This window comes from Podarcis pityusensis (genome assembly GCF_964106645.2).
Source record: "Podarcis pityusensis genome assembly, chromosome: 11".
NCBI classification, from domain to species: domain Eukaryota; kingdom Metazoa; phylum Chordata; class Lepidosauria; order Squamata; family Lacertidae; genus Podarcis; species Podarcis pityusensis.
This window is the reverse complement of record NC_138036.1, coordinates 57,504,420-57,526,577: the sequence shown is the minus strand read 5'-3', so window position 1 is coordinate 57,526,577 and position 22,158 is coordinate 57,504,420. Positions and strand designations below refer to the sequence as shown.

The following is a 22,158-nucleotide window of genomic DNA, read 5'->3' as shown; positions in this document are numbered from 1 at the left end:
CACACATTCATAGCCATTAAATCAAACTGTCTACAAGCAGGAAACAGATCCTTTCTCTTTTCAAATGCACTCCTCGTGTTGAAAATCATTACTGCGGTCAGGTGTCAAAGACATTTCTGGTGACTGAATTCCAGCCGTCATCTGTGTTCAGGCCTGGTTGCTTCAGTGACCCCAAACATACAGAAAACAATCCTCGCTGAAGCCACAGAGCTAAAATAACCTTAGCTCTCATTCAGAAACAACAGCCAACAAATCTGTTGTTTTAGCCTGTCTCTTTGGAAGATGTGGGCCTCTGTTTTTAGGTAATGCTTGCTAATGATTTCTCCCACTTTCTTTCTCTCTCTTTTTGGAAAATTCATATTTTTGAATATTCACTGCTATTGGCACATGCGTGTGTCTGCATGCGCACACATGCACACACCTATAATTTTGCTCCCTTCAGCAACTGGTATTCAGAGGCATATTGCTTTGGAACATTTCTGCTCCATTTAGCTATTGAAAGACTTGCCTTAGTATCTTGCTGGTTAAATGTGGCTTCTTTGCAGCGGAAGTGCTAGCTATGCTGAATACATATAGAGCTCTCCATAATGCAAGCTCTATTTTTGTGAATGTCATCTAGATCCTTAAAAACAACTGCATTAAACCAAGGCTACACGAGCACCAACTTGCAGCAATGCCTACTATTTCAAGAACATTTCCTTATGTGTATTAATGGTTGGGGGTGTCCATTGAAATACGTACTTTGCTCCCACTCTCCAGAATTAGAAGTGCACATCTTTGCATTTTAAAAGAGGCAAAGGCTATTCCTATTGCTGCAAGGCATCCCAAGGCATCTGTACAATTACCGTATTTTTTGCTCTATAAGACTCACCTTTTCCCTTCTAAAAAGTAAGGGGAAATGTGTGTGCGTCTTATGGAGCGAATGCAGGCTGCGCAGCTATCCCAGAAGCCAGAACAGCAAGAGGGATTGCTGCGTTCACTGTGCAGCGATCCCTCTTGCTGTTCTGGCTTCTGAGATTCAGAATATTTTTTTTCTTGTTTTCCTCCTCCAAAAACTAGGTGCGTCTTGTGGTCTGGTGCGTCTTATAGAGCGAAAAATACGGTAACTATCACCTACTGTTGCAGGACTGGGGCTAACCCACCATATAACTGAGAAGGGGTGGGGGTACTGCATATCTATACTATGGACCAGCAGCAAAGTCCCTGTCATCAGGACAGCAACCTTTTATAAGGAACATGAGATCACAGAGATCCAAGGTGATTCCAGCAGCTTCATGTGGACTGTATTAATAGTTCATGACTCACAGAATCCTCTTGGACAGAGATTTCAAAAGCACCAAGCCCTTCACGAATCTAATGACTAAGGGAGAATGTACTGCCAATTTATTCATGGCAGTCTGCAGAAGTAGATATGGGAACATAGGAAGTTGCCTCCGACTGAGTCAAAGCATTGGTCCAGCCAGCTCAGCAATGACTGGCAGCAGGTCTTCAGGGTTTCAGACAGGTTTCTCTCCCAGCCTTAGCAGGAGATGCTGGGGAATGGACCTGGGGGTCTTTTGCATACAAGGCAGATGCTCTATCACTGAGTTATAGCCCTCCCTCTGGACCAAACTGGAATAAGCGCGATAGCAAGGCCAGAATGCAGTATGTCGAAAATCTTGTACTACTCTTATTCCCCAAATGACCAGGGTTTGAACCCAAGGAGCGATCTTCAGAGAAAGGTTCAAGGTTCTGGAAAATACCACTGTGAGTAATCCATAAAGCCAGTCCTCAAATACTACTACTACTACTACTACTACTAATAATAATAATAATAATAATAATTTATTATTTATACCCCGCCCATCTGTCTGGGTTTTCCCAACCACTCTGGAAGGCTTCCAACAAAATATTAAAATACAGTAATGCATCAAACATTAAAAGATTCCCTAAACAGGGCTGCCTTCAGAAGTCTTCTAAAAGTTTGGTACTTGTTTTTCTCTTTGACATCTGGTGGGAGGGCGTTCCACAGGGCGGGTGCCACTACCGAAAAGGTCCTCTGCCTGGTTCCCTGTAACTTGGCTTCTCACAGTGAGGGAACCGCCAGAAGGCCCTCGGCGCTGGACCTCAGTGTCCAGGCAGAACGATGAGGGTGGAGACGCTCCTTCAGGTATACAGGACTGAGGCCATTTAGGGCTTTAAAGGTCAGCACCAACACTTTGAATTGTGCTCAGAAAAGTGACCATGTTTCAATGAGGAAGACAGCGTACACTATGTCTGCCTGATTCTTCATCTATCACACAAACAAATGCATTTTTTAACCCAGTAGTCACACACATATATATACCTGCAATATATATATACAGTAGTTATTTAGCCAGCCCTCCTCTAGCCACCAAATGCCCAAGACACCCCAAAGCATCACTCACCGAGACACCTGGGGGCACGAACACAGGAGGGAGAATCATGCGGTACGGAGAAGGAGCCAGATTCCCAAGCTGCCAGGCTTCCAGGGAGGAACACAGGGATGGGGTCATGCTGGACCAGGTGAGGACTGATGGCAGGGTCTTCCCCTGCCAGAGTATAAAAGGAGCAGCAGCAGTGAGAGCAAGATCCCCGCAGGAGAAGCTTCTCAGCCACCCAGCTAAAGAAGCTGAAGACTTTTTAAAGTTTAGGAAGGTCTATGGAACCAGTAAAAGAAAAAAGCCAAGGAGGCTTTCAGGATAGGAATAATATCAGCTGCATGCTCTGAAGGAACACATTAAAAAGAAAACCTAAGCTTTCATTAATCTGTGCATTTCATGTAGGGACAAAGGTAGAAGATCAGGGAGAAAGGAGGGAGGACTGGAGATGGGGAAATTCAGTCACATACATCCACATCGTGAAAGCTGGAAATAGGGGGTGTTACCCAGGAATCACAAAATAATGGGAGAATTGTGAAGTTAGCACAATAATATCACCACCTACAGTATACCACCCTGTGAAACAAATAAGTTCAGATGTTGCAGCTCCCCATTAAAGCTGGTGAGAAAGAGATTGAACAGCACGGTTCCACTCTGATGGTGCTTAGTTAGTATCAGTTCACGTACAAACCTTCCTCCCCAACCATCTTCAGTAGACTCTGCAAACGCCTATTGCTGCTTCTATCACATGCTTACTAAAATAGCCCTAACTCTTTCTTCCTAACAAACTAATAGTAGCTTTCCTTTGATACTGCAAACAAAAGAACTTAAGAAGAGCTTGTTGAATCAGCCCAGTGGCACATCTAGCCAGCATCTGGTTTTCACAGGAGCAAACAATATGCCCATGGAAGCAGACAGGACCCCAACACAATAGCAGTCTCCCCTTCTGCGGTTTCCAGCATCTCGTACTCAGAACTAGACAGCCTCCAACAAAAGGAAGACACTCTTGTGCCACCTGATATTCTAATGGACTTTCCCAATTCCACCTGGGCCTATTAGGTTTCTAAACAGAATCCACTTGAAAGTACACAAAATCCAGGCTATTTGTGTCCATATGAGTAAATGTGGTTATACTGCACTCTCACCATGAGGCTTTCAACAAGAAAAGCCAATGTGTTCACTGGACAATGAAAGTCTCAGATTCTGGGTTCAAATCCCAGTTCAGTCATGAGACTCAATGGGAAGCCTTGGGCAATTTGTAATCCCTCAACCAAAGTCCTGCATCTGTAGAATGAGGCTTCTACTTCACAAGATTATGATACAAATGAAGGAGTCCCAGTTCCTACTCCTTATGTTAGGCCTGCAGCAGCCTCTAATATAAGCAAAAATAGCTGAAATGTTTCATTTTCAAACACAGAATACTTATTTTTAAAGTGGTGCTGCTGTTTCCTCTTACTCCAAATGAAAAGGATCGTTCAGTATTGCTGTACATCTCTCAAAAGTTAAATTAGAATTCTATGCACAAAATCTGCTTGGTTTGGACTATTTGTTTGCTCTGTGTGTGTGAGAGAGAGAGAGAAAGAGAGAACGAACAAACAAACAAACAAACAAAAAAGCATCAGGAACAGACTTGCCTTCATCAGAGAGGACATCTTCCTGATCATTTGAGGCTGGAAGGAGAGGTTGCAAAGGCTCCATGTTAATTATGAGCTGTTTGTTCAAAGAGTGAGAGCTGCGACTCTGAGTAATGTTGGTTCTGAGAAGAAGCGGGAAATGAGACCTTATTCACCCATAAACACTTGCCAGTAAATAAAACTCCAATATTTCAAAGCATATAACAAAGGCATGGCAGGGCTATTCTCTTCATAGTGTTTCTTTGTTCAGAAACACTTTAAGAGCATTTTGTAAAGGTCTACCTTTCCTTATTTTACACAGTCCCTAGAATATTATTGTGTGATATTTGGTCAGCAGGAAAATTAGGTATGTAAAATGAGAAATAATGAAAAGCAAGGAAATAGCAGTGGCGGGGGGGATTCAATGGTGAGCCCAGTCTTCACTGTATAGATTTTAGTGAGATCAAATATGCTCACCTTATTTTCACACCTTCCCAGCCCAGGCAGTAAAGAGGTTTATGTCTAGATTCATTTCACCACCTTTTGCCAATGCAGTATTTATGGTGGCCAGTGATTGTGGCTCTGCTCAATTATTATTTTCTTGTTTGGGGAGCATTGGGATTTTCTGAAATAGAAGCTGGGCTTCCAAGTTACGAGGTTGTGGTTCCTTTGCAGGAATGGGCCAGAAAACAGAAAAATAAACCTTATAGTTGCTTTCTGCTTTCCTTGCAACTTCCTACCCAATGAGTCAGCAAACTTGTGAGAAGCCAAGTTACAGGGAACCAGGCAGAGGACCTTCTTGGTAGTGGCACCCACCCTGTGGAACTCCCTCCCACCAAATGACAAAGAGAAAAAAACAACTACCAGACTTTTAGAAGACATCTGAAGGCAGCCCTGTTTAGGGAAGCTTTTAATGTTTAATAGTCCTTCCTGTAGCACCTTAAAGACCAACTAAGTTAGTTCTTGGTATAAGCTTTCGTGTGCATGCACACTTCTTCAGATACACTTGTGTGTATCTGAAGAAGTGTGCATGCACACGAAAGCTTATACCAAGAACTAACTTAGTTGGTCTTTAAGGTGCTACAGGAAGGAATTTTTTTATTTCGACTATGGCAGACCAACACGGCTACCCATCTGTAATGTTTAATAGATTATTGTATTTTAATATTCTGCTGGAAGCCGCCCAGAGTAGCTGGGGAAACCCAGCCACATGGGTGGGGTATAAATAAATAATAATAATTATTATTATTATTATTATCATCATCATCACCACCACCACCATCAAATATACAGCGTGTGACTTCTTCATTTGGGAATACATGTCAATTTTACTTTAGTTCTTTGGTCTAGAAGGTATAGGTGACATTGGCAATGCTGACATGAACTAGGATGATGACCAGTTTGGCAGCCAAGAGCAAGAGCTCTAAGGGGTTTTCTGGACACTCACAGCCATTTGTGCTAGCAGAATTTAGATGACAAAGTACCTGTTCACTTCCGGTGGCTCCCTCCGAATTTTAGAACTTGCTTCAACAACCTCTTTTGCAACTTTCCCACTATAACAAAACACAAAGTTTAACATATGAGCTATTTGAAAGATTGAGATGTTATGTGCAGTAAGGTAACTGAATACTTCAACCAATCAATATCTATATTTAAAGGATATTAGCCTATACAGTGGTACCTCGGGTTACATACGCTTCAGGTTACATACGTTTCAGGTTACAGACTCCGCTAAATAGTACCTTGGGTTAAGAACTTTGCTTCAGGATGAGAACAGAAATTGTACTCCGGCAGCGCAGCAGCAGCAGGAGGCCCCATTAGCTAAAGTGGTGCTTCAGGTTAAGAACAGTTTCAGGTTAAGAATGGACCTCCGGAACGAATTAAGTATGTAACCAGAGGTACCACTGTATAATGGTGATCTATATTTAAAAATTAATTCAACTCATTTGAAAGAATTGCAGCTAAAATCCCAGCTTTATTTACAAGTAGACTCTCCACTTTGATCACCCCCAGTGAGAGTGGCCAGTGGTCAGAGAGTTGTTGACCAGGAATTTTTGGAAGACCACAGCTTAATGATTTCTGATTTACAGCAGAGGTTTTATCTGTGGTTGGTTCCAATATGGCCCTTGCCTACCAAACACAATGTGCCTTCATCTTCTCATAGACATTTCATATGAATAATTGGTGAAGGAATGTTTCCTCAGAAGCAAGTCTCTCTGAGTCCAACAGAACTTACTCCCAAGTAAATGTGTGTAGAATTACAGTCTTGTCTCCAAGCTTACTCCCCCCTTCCAATATTTACCGGTATATCAGCCTTCAATCATCTCCCTAAGGCAGTTTACAAAAAGGAATAAAGCAACTAAAATGTAAATGCCCCCAAAGCATAGATCCTAAGGTAAGTTAGGGTAAGAAGGAAAGTTTCCCATCTTCTTGCTGGCAGCTCCCATTGCCCCATCCCAGACACTGATACAAGGATAAGAAAACACTTACTTGTATCGAAATCTGCTGCCTTTAAAAAATATTTTGCTGCTTGACACTGTCTTGATTTGGCTTGATTTTGCATACCTTCAGGGGAGGAAAAGCAAAGCAGAGGCAGTTACATTTCCAGGAAGATGGGGGGAAAGGCATGCGTTAATACACAAATGTTAGCACTATCACTTGCAAACTCCTTGCTATGTTGTTTCAGTTTCCTGAGAGGTAAGAAAATCAAAGCAACCTTTACAAACAGAGTATATGTGCTTTGAATGATATTTAATAATCTGTTTCATTATAAACATACAAGTTGTCACCTCCCCGCCCCCCAGTAGTAGAGGGAGGGGTATATAAAAGCCAGCATGCAGACAGTGCTAGGTCCAGTTCAATTCCTGTTCTGCCTTTCAAAATTGGGTTCAGTCCTCTGTCAACCAAATCCACTCCATGCACTCAAAACATTCCAGTTTCAGAGTCATTACATGCATTTCCTAACTGGAAGGTCTTTAGAAAGAACAGCCTTGTCTCTTGGTGGTTAATAGTGACTTCTTGCTCAGGTACGTTGCTCAGTTACTTCTTGCAAAGATACACATGCATTTACAGTCAGGACATATGTAATTCCATGTAGGTATGATGTCCGCAAGCCTGGGGAGCCCGGCGGGAGTTCCTGCAGGCTCCCCAGGCTTGCGGGTAGCAGCCTCCAAACCCAACCTGGTTTGGAGGCTGGCGGTGGGGAAAGCAGCGCTTCTCCCCACTGCCAGCCCCAAAGAGCAGGTCGAAAGGAACCCAAAGCCTCCAGAGCCCAGCGAGTGAACGCACCTTGAACGCACAGAACGCACCTTGACTTAGAGGGGGAGAACAAGGGAAAAAAAATTTTTTTTTTCCTGTTCTCCCCCTCCTATGGTCCGGTGCGTCCAATAGAGCGAAAAATAATAAGGAACTGAGGTTACACAAACCAGAAGGTATGGTTTGCATCCCAGAAACTTGGAATGGCCAGTGGCCCACTGGTTTCCCAGACTGCACCACATTTGAGGAGAAAACCATGTCTCTGCTTTGCTCATTTCAACTGCATGACTTACAACAGTATATCTCATAACTGTCAGACTTCCTTGCACTGACTTCATTTATAGGCACAATGGAGCTTTAGGCAGAGACTGGTGGTGCTTTGAGGCAATGTACAAATGCCAAGCCTAGTATTTCTTGTATTTTGTGTAAATACTGCTTGGCCGTCTCCTGTCTCCAATGATTTCCTTGCTTTGATTATCTCCTTTTTACCCTTTGCCATGCTAATGTGTGCTATAAATCCTTTTTTTTTCTTTCAGAGTTTCAGAGACAGAACAGCACTGTGACAGCTCAGGGTGGCAAATGCTAAATTGTTGCATGTGTGAGGTGATCCTTTAAAAAATATTGCTTAAAAAAACACGAAAACTTCTTCTGCTTTGTATCTAAAGAACATGGACTGAATATACCTAATCAAACTTTAGGTTATTTGAAAGGAATTTCTTCACTTCCAACATCAAAGCCACCGTACCAATTGAAGTAGATATCACCTTAGGCTGGACCATCACTAAGCTGATGTGCAAAACAGTCAAAGTGCTTTTTTTTGCTATTATAGATGGTCACTGAACATGAAAGGAATCTCTCACTCTTCTCTGCTCATCTAAACATTCTGCATTATAGCCTGGGATTACATAGATTTGCTTACTTGTAAAAAGCCTGGTTTTCCACTCCACACTTCCAGAGATGTTTGCAGGCTGCTGGTGTAGAGGTGTGGAATGACAACATAGCCTTTTTCTATGTGTTCAAAGAAAAAATAAACAAAAGTAGATAAACAGTTGACTTCTTGAAGCTGGGGGAGGGCCTACAATTTAGAAAATTTGAAGTGTGGGCTCTCTGATCCACTAGGTCTCTCCCCCCCCCCCCCCCAAGTCTCCAAATCTAAGAGTTCCATGATCTATATCACAGACTACTGATGCCTTTCCATCTTGCCTCCATGTTTATCCAACATGGCGCCTGGTTGCCTTCTGCTTTTTCTAGACCCCCTTCCTAGAGCAGGGCTAGGGTGTATCTTGGTAAGCCCCTGGCTTTGTATAGATTTCCCAGCTGGGATTATTGAAAAACATAAAAAGTCCAGATACAGAAACTTTGAATCGGCTAATTTGTAATAGTGCTGACATGGTTTCATTTCTGAAGATTTGCTACTAAAAAGATTATTGTCCCAACTCTTCTTATATAAAGTGTAAGTTAAATAATGAATATGCATAAAATTAGTAAATAAAGAAGAATCCTTTGCAACAGGCTATATAGATTTCCTAAGTTTTTTTCAGTTGCATTTTTCTCTGTCTAAAACTAGGCTACATTTTATAAGAGGAAATTCTATATTTAATTAAAAGCATAAGTTGACTGCTTCACATATGCAAGGTAGAAGCTTATTTTGTAAGATCAAGAACAAACATGCTTGCTATCCATTAGAAATGCACAAATGTTAAATTAAAATATTTTAGTATTCAGGGAACTTAAAATATCCAACCTCCTTCTGAATTCCAATCACATAGAAGGTCTTTCCTTCAAACTTTAATTTGCAGACATCACACCTATAAAAAGAAAGCGCTTTAAATAAGGAAAATACATTACTCTTTTTTTTTTTTTTTTTACAATTGGCAGTTTCATTAAAAATAGCCAATTTATAAACATTCAGAATAAGCTGCTGTGAAATGAATTATTTTCAGTGCAAAGAGTAAGAACAGCTTATTAAAACCCATAGCATAAGACAAACTGAACAGTTCAATATATTTTTTTAATGCTGTGCATTCAATAAATTGGATTGAAAACTTGTGAGTAGGGGCATTATTTTTAATTTTTGAATGGTTCCAAGGAGAATAATATCTATAGTGGCTTATATCTAACCGTGCACAGAGTTCTGCTTGCATAACTAAACTTCCCCATATGCCCCCAAAATCTGCTCCCTCAACCACCTAAAACAGATGTTTAAGGTGTGCAGTGGGCTGTAGGGAAGAGAAGGGGGGAATTTTCATTGTAGAAGCAGAACAGCAGCAGCACTGGCTACAACTCAAAAAGAAATAATACATGGGAGAAATGGAACAACAACAAAAAAGCAAGCAGGGTTGGGGAACCTTTTAAAGGGACATATTCTGGGGGTGGCCAGGGCCAAGGGCAAAAGTGGGTGGAACAATAGATGTGGCTCTTAACCTTTGTACATTAGGCTAAAATCCAGCCATGCAAAAGTCAGAAGGTTCTACACACACGTGCACCGCTCTATCCTCCCTCCAGGCAAGGAAGAAGCATTGCCACAATCAAGCACTCTAGGAGCAAGAGCAGGGCATTGCTGGTGGAGAGTCCCAAGGGCCTTATGGAGAGGCCTGGAGGGTCACATTTGGTCTCTTCTGGTTTTGAAGAGATTAATTTGGGGAACAGCAAAATATGTTAATAAGGTGCTCTTTCTACATCAGGATATTTTTAATTCTTGGGAGGGAGATAGTTGGAAAACGAGAAGTCATGTATTATTTGGAAACAGATGATGCACAGACAGGTATAATACCCTTAAAACATTCAATTATAGATCTCTTCTATTGGTTAAAGCTTTATACTTAAAAATGGGTAGAAAAGCACTCCTGTGTTGGGTTTGGTATTTTCAGTCCAAATATGGACAAGTCATCAGAAATTTCATGGACTTACTAATAAGCCTGACATGCTGAGTTCACTGAGACTTAATCACAGGTACAATGGAAGCCTCGTTAGTTAATTAAGTGTATATCCAGATTTCATTTGCTGTTTATCCACATTTCAGACAGAAGATTGAAATCAACCAGAGATAAAGGAAAGTTACAGAATTTGCACCTAATTAATAAATTTCCCTGTTGCCCTTGTTTACAAACTTTCACGCAAATGCATCGTATTTATTTGTACAAATCATGAAGTCATAACTAAGGTATATATTTTTATTAGCACACTTCAGCTTTAATAGCTCATGCTTCAGGACCCTTAAATGCATGGAATAACGTATTAAAATAATAATATTAATTTTAAAAATTATTATTTATACCCTGCCCAAACTGGCTGAGTTTCCCCAGCTACCCTGGCTGGCCCACAGTACACATAAAAACATAGGCAATTAGTGCATTTTAACAAATAATGTGTGGTACAGTATATTTGAAACAGGGTGGAATCATTAGTGATGCAATCTAATCATTAGTGATGCAATCAAATGCTTGAATCCTATTCAACTCGATGAGGGTTGTATATACAGAGGTAATACGTGTACCGTATTTTTCGTCCCATAGGACGCTCCGTGCCATAGGATGCACCTAGTTTTTTGGGGGGGAAATAAAGGAAAAAAATTTTCCCTTTATTTCCCCCCAAAAGCAGGTCGGGGAAACCGAACAAGGTCGAGGAACAGCGGGATGGCGGCGCTGCGCCTCCCTGCTGTCCCCCGAGCTTGTGGGGCTGGCCTATGTCTGCCCGGCGCGCGGGGCGCTCTGCTTCAGGGTGCCCCGCCCGCCGGGCAGCAGGCTGCTATCCGCAGCGTGGGGAGCCCTGCAGGGAACTCCTGCAGGGCTCCCCACGTGGCGGATGTGTTCCCGAAGCGCCGGGCGCTCTGCTTTCAGGGCGCCCGGCGCTCCGGGAAGCAGGCTGCTATCCGCAGCCTAGACATCCCTGCAGGACCTCCCGCAGGGCTGTCTAGGCTGCGGATGTCTTCCTGAAGCCTGGAGAGTGAGAGGGGTCGGTGCGCACCGACCCCTCTCGCTCTCCAAGCTTCAGCAAAAGCCTGCATTCGCCCCATAGGACGCACCCAGATTTCCCCTTCATTTTTGGAGGGGGAAAAGTGCGTCCTATAGGGCGAAAAATACAGTAATTGCAGGCAAGGATTGCATTTGGATCAAAGTTGTGTCTATCTGCAATATCGTTGGAAAAACCAGGTTTGCAGTCATAAGAGTGAACCTGCCACCCTTTAGAGTTGCAGAGAGGGTGCAACCACACTGATGTTGTGTTGCATTTGTTGCTGGATTCATGCTGTAGATCTGTCATGGGGTGCGACTGGTGGAGTACTGTATGTGTTATGATTTGGGTTGGCATTATTGGCAAGAATGTAGCTTTATATACACACACACCAAAGAAGAAAGAGAAATATCTGGGGATGAACCAGGAGGCTAAGGAGCAATTGTGTCGGTTGTACAACCTGGAACTGATGCTACTTGCACTATCCCCTGGGTTGGAGGCTGCACTGCTATAAGATTGTGTCCCCCACCCTGCCAGGTGAGAGGCAGAAAGAGAATACCTGTCAGTTCTGTGGGAGTGGACTAGATTTACTGACATTGTTGATGTGTAGAGTTTGATTATTATTGAGTTTTGGCCGCTTTATAATTGTTATTATGGCTGATGTGTTATGTTGTTGTTGTTGTTTAGTCGTTTGGTCATGTCCGACTCTTCGTGACCCCCTGGACCAGAGCACGCCAGGCCCTCCTGCCTTCCACTGCCTCCCAACTCCCAAGAGACTGCAATCTAGTCCCACTATAAAAAAAACTGGCAGTGATCTACCCATTGGACTGACCAAAGTTGTTGACCTTTTTTGGAGGAGAATTCACCAAAGCTGTTGAGGTTTTTTGGGGGGGGCGATCAATCAGGATCACGCGATCAACAAGGATCAAGCAGGGACGCCTAACTGGAAGGTCTCAACCAGAGATCACGATCGACTGGTTTGACATGACTGCTATTCATGCATGAAGTTTGGAGATATAAGTGCTTCTCTGAATGTATGGAAAGTGTCCATTTCTTTTTGCTTAGCTCCCACAACGTGGATGACCTCCTTCTATCTCACCTGGCGCTGAGTTTTGGGAAGGCTCTGGCAGGGTCCTAGAGAACTCCCACCTCCTTCTCAAAGCTGGGAAAGTGCTGACTAGGCTTTGGGAAGGAGGCCAGAGGATTCTAGCACCCAGTCAGGGCCCTCACACCTCCTTCCCAAAGCCCATCACCTCACTAGCTGGCTTTGGGAAGGCAGGATGAAAGTCAAATGTTGCCAAGAGCCACCAAAAACTAGCTCTTGGGCTGCAGGTTGGATCACATGGTTTAAATGTGGACTAATAATCCTGTTTACAATGAATATATAGAAAAAATAGCAAGACTTTCCAACATAAGTTTTTGGAAGGGAAGAAATCAAGACATGTTAGAACATTAAAAATCATATTCAGTTAACCGTTTTTCAGCTCACCATTTTAGCAAATGTATCCTTTTATTTCCCTGGAAAACAACAAAACCTGTGGCTGTGAATCCTAAAAATGTTGTGGTCCCTGTTGAATCCTTGAAAGAAAGGGGGAAAAGATAAAACAAATTAGAAACTGGAGGGGGTGTGTTCAAACATGCAGAAAATTCCATAATTGGCTACATATATTTCCTTGTATTGTAGAAGATCCTATGAATTTGCTTTTTGTTCCAGCTGTTTAAGAAAGCCAGCTTGTTGCAGTTTGCCAGAATATAATCAGGTTTAGTGGGCAGCGCAGGAGGATTAACACAATGGTCATATATAATTGTTAGCATTAAAATGTAATGTAAGTACATTTATATGATAGTCTCTCTTGCTAAGTTTTATAGTTTATACCAGTGCAAGACACTTTTGTAGCAATGGAGAAACACATAATAGTGAAGAATGTTTCAAATTTTACTGAGGCACTACACTATTATGCAAAAATAACGGAGTGATTTCTCCCCTCACTTCAAACCCAAGCATGGGTGTAGCCAGAATTTATGTTAGGGGGGCAGGATATATGCTGGGGGTCAGAACTGAGCTATCTATGTTGTGATTGGTCAGTTAGTTTTTTTATTTCTTTACTTGATGGGGGGGGCCTGCTGCCCCCTCTTCGCTACGCCCATCACACCAAGGTAGTACTGTACTATATTCCTAATCAGCTCTACTTGGTCTATTCAGGAACCTGTTTTTGAACCTTTCCTGTCATTTTCCATGTTGACATCCAGCTTACATCAGTTTGGACTCCAACTGAGGTGTGTTTTAGATGCACTGGGAGCTGCTTTTAAGTGATGCACTCCTCACTTACCTGAGGGTCATCTCAGCTGTTGCATGTTGATGTCATTTCACTCAGTCAAATATTGGCCCAGAATGCTGATTTGCTGATTCTGGTTTTTGAATGAGTGCTACATCTTCTTATTAGGAAATAAGAAGGGACCCCTGACTGTTAGGTCCAGTCGCAGACAACTCTGGGGTTGCGGCACTCATCTCGCTTTATTGGCTGAGGGAGCCGACGTTTGTCAGCAGACACTTTTTCCGGGTCATGTGGCCAGCATGACTAAGCCGCTTCTGCCGAAACCAGAGCAGCGCACGGAAACACCGTTTACCTTCCCGCCAGAGTGGTACCTATTTATTTACTTGCACTTTGACGTGCTTTTGAACTGCTAGGTTGGCAGGAGCAGGGACTGAGCAATGGGAGCTCACCCCGTCGCGGGGATTGGAACCACCAACATTCCGATCGGCGAGTCCTAGGCTCTGAGGTTTAACCCACAGCACCACCCGCGTCCCATATTAGGGGACCCACCTATGGTAGGCCAGTACATATTTAATGGCATAGATAGGGGAGGGACTGAACAGGCACTAAATATGGAAAATGCTAATTGCGCTTAAAACCATAAAATAAATACATTACCTTGCAAGGGTGGGGATCAACACCATAGGTTTCTAAAGAATGTGCTTTCAATAATAAATTAAACTCAGCAACAGCTGGACTCTGACCCCTAAAAAAAAGCACAATGAAAAAATTTTAAAAATACAAAAACATTCAGCCAATGGTATCTATCATGAGAGGGGAAATAGGAGATCTTTCGTATGATTCTGCTTGTACTCTCTCACAGCACCTAATCCCTTTGGATTAAGTCTAGATGCTCTTGACATATTCTCAGGACTCCAGTGAGCTGTGCAGTTAATCAGGGGCTATCAAGTATCCTTCAAATATTTGCTCTCTCCTGGTGCACATGGGACAGTTGGAGCTTAGTGAGAAATAAGCTGCAGTCTTGGTTTCCAATGACCTATTTCCTAAATTCATTTTAAAGAAGCACTCCTATTAAGATGTGTTTCTTTCCTGCTCTGGAAATAAACAAGCAAATAAACAAGGGTATTTTGGTCATGGCTGCCTCTCCAGGCCTAGACTTGAATCTGTCAGCATTCTTGTGGAACACTCCACTTTACGATGCGTGCATCCAAATCACGAACATGATCCAAACGGTAAACCATGTCATGCATACCTGCTGGTATGGCACAACGGTAGTGTGTTTTTCCAAACAGCAAGGATTGACATACATACTTCAGATAAATCTACTGCACAGAGTGTCTGTATAAATGCTTTGTGGCGGTGTGAATATTATCAAAAGCCGTTAGCATTAGCCATAATTAAGGCTATGCTGTGCAGTAATCCATGCACAGAAAGCAGAGGCGTTTGTAACCTCCAGCCTCCTGACAAACCCGCTGAGAAGGAATCACCTAATATGCCCCATCAGAGGAAGTCCTGCACAAGGACTCGCCATGCCCCATCTTTTCCTCCCATGCCCTGAGTGTATGGGGGTGGGGTGGGATCATGGGGAGGGGTGGGGATCATTAAACTTAATGGTAGGAATGAGTTTGATCCTGCAGAACTGGTTGGGCACCCTCTTCTCTGGTTTCCTTTCCTGCGCCACCTTCAGCCTTTTGCCCTGGGGCAGGTGGAAGTGAATCTGGAGATGGAAGTTTTCTCCTTTATTTTGCTCTCAGTGACCGAATGGTCATCATAATTGATTTGATCACTTCAGATGCTACTTCCCGGTGAACGCTTGCACAGCCGTGCTTAATTTTAAAGTTATTTTTTCGTTTTTCTCTTCTTCTCCCTGGGACAGAGTGACCTCTTTATGGATTTGCATTGGGGAATAGGATATGGGGGAAAGAATGAGTCCTTCTCCTCCCATGCTAAACTATCCAAAGTAAGCAGAAAACCTACTTTTTCAATGTGTGATATATTCAACCCCATCTGCTTCCCACCTACAGATTAACTGAATTGTAAATCAGAGCAAAGGTAAGTCTTCCCAATTCCCATCAGCCTCAGTCGGCAGGCTCAGCAGTCAGGGATGATGGGAGCTGTTGTCCACCAACATCTGGAGGGAACCATACAGATCACTCCTGGCTTTGCAAAATGATTCACCAATATTCAGCACAGCATTTGTGCAGAGTGGCCCAGATTTACAAAGCACGGATCCGCATGGATCCTCGGGGATTTTTGCACTGGGTCATCCCAAATTCACCAGCAGATCACATAGCATTTCCATGGCTACAGCCTGCACCAAAAAAACCACACATCCACTGTTTCGTGGGGCCGCAATGGTGCAAAAATGTGGTTACAGAGCACAGATCCACATGGATTCTCAAGGTTTTTGCATTGGGCTACCCCAAACTCATTGTCAAATCACATGTCTGTGGCCACAGCATGAAACACAAAAATCATACATCCACTGTTTCGTTCAGAATATTTTTTTTCTTGTTTTCCTCCTCCAAAAACTTGCTGTGTCTTATTGAGTGAAAAATATGGCAATTGCAGGATCTGCAACTGAGAAAAAAATTGTGCCCCCAAACTAAGAAATGTCCTCTGAACCTCTGGAGAGTCAGAATGATCTGTATGTTTTAATAGAACGTATTTATATATTATTAATGTTAAACTGTTTTTAATAATAGCTTTTTTTCTATGTTTGTAGCTGCTTCTCTTTTATCTGTAAGCCTCCTAAGTCCCTGTCAGGGGGAAAGGGTGGGATATAAATACTACTACTAGACTAGTTGAGCCAATGGTCTAACTCAATATTAAGTAGCAGTCAAATATAGAATAATCAGTTTAACAGTAGTAGATAGAATTTATGTTATGCATTTGCACTGTTTTAAAGTAGAAATGCCTCCCAGATTTGGAAATGGAATGGGTAGAAAGCCAAGAAAATGAAAATATATTAGTAATTATCAGTTTTGGATTTAGAACAACTAAAACATTTTAACCAAGGCAAACTGTAAAGAAATTGGCCACTTCACAAGCAATGTCACAGGTTCATGTCACAAATGAGAAAAGGAGTGAGGACAGTAATAGACAAAGACATTAAATACAGGAAGGAGTCATTTCTGAAATTCTTAGAGAGAAAAATACAAATCTGCTTTTCTACCAGGGAGGGCTGCACTAACAATGTGGATGAAAGAGAAGAAAAGTACCGTATTTTTCGCTCTATAGGACGCAGCTTTTCCCCTCCAAAAATTAAGGGGAACTGTGTGTGCGTCCTATAGAGTGAATGCAGGCTGCGCGGCTAAGCCCAAAGCCAGAACAGGGAGACGGAGCGCTACGCAGCGCTCCGTCTCGCTGTTCTAGCTTGGGGTTAGCTGCGCAAAGCCTCCGAAGGGCAGCGGCTGAAGACACCCCGCTGCTCTGCGGAGGCTTCAAAGGCTGTGCTCCGGGGGCTTCGGGCAGCTATCCGCAAGCCTTCGGAGTGCAGGAGTTCCCGCTGCACTCCGAAGGCTTGTGGATAGCTGCCTGAAGCCTGGAGAGCGAGAGGGGTCGGTGCACACCTCTCTGCGCAGCGCCCCTTCAGCAAAGTGGGAGGAGAAATGGAAGGAGCTCCATTTCTCCTACCGCTTCGCTGAAGGGGCGCTGTGCAGAGAGGGGGAGAATTTTTCCCCCCTGTTCTCCCCCTCCTATGGTCCAGTGCGTCCTATAGAGCAAAAAATACGGTAAATCTGCAAAATCCACTGGCTATCAAGACAAAAAAAAACCCCACCCCACCCAATTCAAAAAATGCAGTAAAACATAAAACTGAATGCGGGTGGGGAAAGAATTCTGATGCTGGTTTACGTCACGCAGTGCTTTTTTCTGGGGGTACTCAAGGGCAGCACGTTAAATTGGGATATTAGATTGTATTCTTGTCAAACTAAGCAAAACAAAAACCAACAAAAGCGCCTAGTAGACTAATTGATTTTCATCTAATAACCCAATTGAACAAGCTACCTCATTAAAGCACTGACTTATGGGATCAGTCATGCAGATGCCTGTCCTGGTGTGTGGGAGGGGGTGTTAATTTACTCACATGCACGGAACCTAAATCCAGTAAAATTACTCTTTTAGTGGAACTCATGGAATACCCTCCAACATCCCTCAGATGAAAATAGGGGCATTTCTCCCTCCCCACCCAACTGACCCTCCTCAAACCTCCTCAAGGTTAGACATGGACGCACAAAGCATTTTATTTTTTTTACAAGACTCCTTGCTCTCTGCTCTGCTCTTGCTTTCTTAGCATCCAGGTTGGCCCTGCTCTCTGCCTGCACCTCTGAGTTGGTGCGTCACACAAGGCTCGGCTCGGCAGCGACAGCCTCTCCTCTTCTTCACCGGCTCCATGCAGCCACTACGAGTTGCCCAGGCTCAGTGGTGGTGGCACTGGCAGGGAGAAATGGGCACATTCTAGGATCAAATCAGAAGCTGGGATGGGTTTCGTAATTCCAAGACTGTCCCCAGAAAATAGGGACCCTTGGAGGGTATTTCATGGATATTGCGGCAATAGAGCACTTTCCCTGCTCTCTTTGAAGTACCATTGCACAATACTACAGTGAACTTTGGGTGGCCCTGTGGCGATCACACAGGGTCCCCGGACGTTTCACCGTCTATTGATCCCTGTGCCACCACTTGATTTCTCGCTGCCACCACGCAGGCCCTACCTGGTACAATACTGAGTCCAGTCAGGGTTAAATGGGAACATAAACTTCTGTTTATTTACAGTGGTGCCTCACAAGACGAAATTAATCCGTTCCGCGAGTATCTTCGTCTAGCAGTTTTTTCGTCTTGCGAAGCAACCCTATTAGCGGATTAGCGGATTAGCGCTATTAGCGGTTTAGCGGCTATTAAAGGCTTAGCGGCTTAGCGGCTTAGCTGCTAAAAGGCTATTAAAGGCTTAGCGGCTTAGAAAAAGGGGGGGAGCGGGGAAAAAATCTCAAGACTCGCAAGACATTTTCGTCTTGCGAAGCAAGCCCATAGGGAAATTCGTCCTGCGAAGCGCATTGAAAACGGAAAACCCTTTCGTCTAGCGGGTTTTCCATCTTGCGAGGCATTCGTCTTGCGGGGAACCACTGTATTGCAGTTTAACAAGCAAGTGGTTTCATAAACGGTATCGGTCCATTACAATCATGGGGTGCCTATCCAGACCTATAACTTCCACTACCTGCTCTCACTCACTAAACCACCTCTCAGATATTTACTTGTCTTCCTAGCCCCCAACTGTTCCTGACTCAGCTTATTTCGCTACACTAACTCAACCTACCCACAGACTCTATCCCAATTCACTCCCACTCCAAACAACCTCCCAACGAACTCTCCCTTCGCCCCTCCCAGAGCTGGTTTTATAGTCCCTCTGACTCCAACCCCTGGGTTCTGATTGGGTAACTTGTTTAACTATTTCACCTCCAGCACTCCCATATGTTAACGTCACAGACCCCTTCAAGATAGCTCAACATCTAAAGATAGTTTTAAAGGCCCAAAGATGGAAACAGCTGAACAGCCTTGCACTATTGTTGCTGGAAGCAAAGGAATTTGCAGGTAAGTCTGGAAGAGCAGAATGCCTTTGCCCACTTAATAATAATAATAATAATAATAATAATAATAATAATACAGTGGTGCCTCGCAAGACGAAAATAATCCGTTCCGCGAGTCTCTTCATCTAGCGGTTTCTTCGTCTTGCGAAGCAACCCTATTAGCGGCTTAGCGGATTAGCGCTATTAGCGGTTTAGCGGCTATTAAAGGCTTAGCGGCTAAAAGGCTATTAGCGGCTTAGCGGCTTAGAAAAAGGGGGAGGAAAGCGGAAAAAATCGCAAGACTCGCAAGACTTTTTCGTCTAGCGAAGCAAGCCCATAGGGAAATTCATCTTGCAAAGCGCATTGAAAAACGGAAAACCCTTTCGTCTAGCGGGTTTTTCGTCTTGCGAGGCATTCGTCTTGCGGGGCACCACTGTAAATTTTAATTTATACCCTGCCCTCCCCAGCCAGGGCCGGGCTCAGGGAGGCCAACACTGAATATAAATTACAATAAAATGTAATAGGAAAAAAGAAAAAAAGCAGTTAATTAAAATATGGCTTAAAGTACAGCTTAAAATGCAGCCTCATTTTAGTAGTAGCCCATAAATCAAGACCATAAAGGGAGGAAATATTCACACGAGCTAGCTCTCCATGCTGGTCCTACATGGGCCAGCAAAATAGCCAGGGGAAAATTTATATACCAAATCCCATACAGTATAAGGGTTCAGAGTGAGTCCAAGCAGAAGACCAGGCGGAACAGCTCCATCTTGCAAGTCCTGTGGAAAGACGTCAAATCCCACAGGGCCCTAGTCTCTCGGGACAGAGCGTTCCACCAAGTCGGAGACAGTGCTGAAAAGGCCCTGGGCCTAGTTGAGACCAATCTAACCTCCTTGAGGCTCGGGACCTCCAAAGTGTTGTTATTTATGGACCTTAAGGTCTTCCGTGGGACATACCAGGAGAGGCGGACCCATAGTTCCTTGCAGGGGTTAAGGCATAATTTTACTTACTGCAGTGTCGAGTAATTATGGCACTGGAACAACTATTGCCTGTGCATCTCCTTTGTACCAGCTTGATGCCAGCAGCATGATTTGCCAGCAGCATACGGGCTACCTGTGTATTGGGAGCCAACTTGCGTAGCAAGCAAGAGCAACATGGCACAGTAGGTGATGGAACTACTATAAGAAGGTGCCACCACACTTCCGGGGTGGCGCCATCGGTAATGGCGGATTCCCTCTGATTCGGAGGGACCAGCTCCACGGAAAACGGGTCTTTACCGCTACGGCGAAGCGGGGACCCCTTCAAAAATCACAGGCGGATGAAGCCTGTGACCATGGGACTCGACGGGCACCATTAGCGCCCCCCCAACCCATAAAGGAACCCACTTATGGGCTCCGGAGCGAAGAGGGGGAAGTGGCGCGGTGCTGAGAGTCAACTGCTTCTTCCGTGGAGCGAAGCCGCACAGCCGTTGCCGGAGAGCGCTGCCTTTTTCCTGGGACAATTTGGCTTTTAAAACAATTACCCGTGAGTACTTAAATTTCAGACAATTGGACTTTAATTAACGATCTGCGAGTAGAAAAGAAAATTGGACTAAGAAATTTATCTCAATTTGGCACTGAAACGGGAAGGTCTAAACAGGAAGTCAGCCTTCCGTTTCTTGTAGATAGATTAAAGCAAAGACATGGCAAACTAGAGTTCAGGAAATCGCTTGTAAAGGATTAACTTTCATCATTTAAAATTGTTGAACCCCCTTCGGAAGCAGGAGAAGACGGGGGATTTTTTCCGGACTGTTTAAACCTGCAGAAGAGAGTGTAAAGCAAAGTAATTTTCCACCGTCTTGATCCTGGGAGTGGGGTGTCAGGACTGACATTCTTTGGGAAGCTCATTGACCAGAGACAAACGTTTTTGACAGATAGTTAAAAGAAGAGAAACATAGTGATTCCATTGTTCCCCTTCGCATTTTAAAGGAACAAATATTGACAAAATATCTGAGAAAGGAAACTTTGTTGTTAGATCCGCCTTTAAAAGAAAAGAACAAATAGAAGTTCTTCCCCTAGAGGGAGCCTGTGAAACTGTTACCAATTCTGAATCGGGGAGCTTGCAGCTGCAACAGATTACGATCGTGGGAATAGACTTCTGACCTTGCAGAACAATGTATTCAGAAGCTCTGGTGCGTGCTCTCTGCAAAACAAGTGCCCTACTGGAACAGCTATATGAGAAGACGGACTTGATGACTGCTGCGATCATAAATTTTGGACAGGTAGTGGGAAACTATATAGTGCCCACCCAGGAATCAAATCAGGAGTGTGCTCTGACAGAACAGATGAGGGAAGAGGATGCTGCTGAACCTCGGGCGCCAGAGATGGAGGGAGTTGTGGCCCAGCAGGAACATGAGTTCTTGGATCTGACAAATGAACTTGGAAAAAGCCAGATTTGGAAAGATAAAGTTTGGTTTGGTTTGGAAATGGGGGGTTGGATAGACCCCCCTATGCAGGGATGTTTGGACTTTTCAAGTCTGGCAATGGGCCATGAGATGTTTGGCGTTGTGGGGGCTCTTAATTCTGGAGGGACTTTGAAACATGTTGTTAAATACCACATGGAGTTTAGTGTGGACTATGGAAAAGGGGCTGATTTGTCGAGAAGGGTCAAAAACACTGTTAAGTTGGAGTTCCCACGAGTGAAAGGAGCAGGAGACAAGGTAAAGTACAGGTATAAATATGAAGAAGAGACAGGGAAGAGACTTAAGGGCCTCGGACATAAGATTACCAGGTTAATGCGCTAGATTGATGGGATAGAAAGGACTGACAAAACCCGAGACCAGGAGGAAGAGACGCTGGATGAAGATTGGAAGGGGGAAAAATTTTTTTCATTAGGATTGTTGTATAAAATTGATGAATGTTAGAAAAATGCTGGAATGAAATTATTTGGCTTTAGTAAAAATGTTTAAAGAATTATGTAAGAATATTATGGTTATGAGAAATTGGTATAAATAAGATCTAAGTTTTAAGTGTTAAGGTCTATTATAGTAAGATAAGATTAAAATAGATTAAGGTAATGTAATGACAGAATATTATGAAAAATGGAAAGGATTTGCTGTGACAATTAACAACTAGGATACAAAAAA

General features: G+C 43.5%; 1 protein-coding gene across 2 annotated transcripts in view; it reads right to left on the bottom strand.

Annotated features, from left to right (window-relative positions):
* The window catches only part of FRMD3 (FERM domain containing 3), a gene marked incomplete at its 5' end in the record, with an annotated part of 128,207 nt that overhangs the window by 12,434 nt on the left and 93,615 nt on the right, over window positions 1-22,158 (bottom strand). Inside the window, 8 exons of one of the 2 annotated variants that reach the window (XM_080972681.1) lie at window positions 2,409-2,552; window positions 4,016-4,137; window positions 5,479-5,547; window positions 6,485-6,559; window positions 8,169-8,257; window positions 8,994-9,057; window positions 12,690-12,778; window positions 14,134-14,221. In XM_080972681.1, coding sequence (XP_080828807.1) covers window positions 2,409-2,552; window positions 4,016-4,137; window positions 5,479-5,547; window positions 6,485-6,559; window positions 8,169-8,257; window positions 8,994-9,057; window positions 12,690-12,778; window positions 14,134-14,221 — 740 coding nt within the window. The remainder of the gene's footprint in view (window positions 1-2,408; window positions 2,553-4,015; window positions 4,138-5,478; window positions 5,548-6,484; window positions 6,560-8,168; window positions 8,258-8,993; window positions 9,058-12,689; window positions 12,779-14,133; window positions 14,222-22,158) is intronic. The other variant, XM_080972682.1, reaches the window with a different exon arrangement.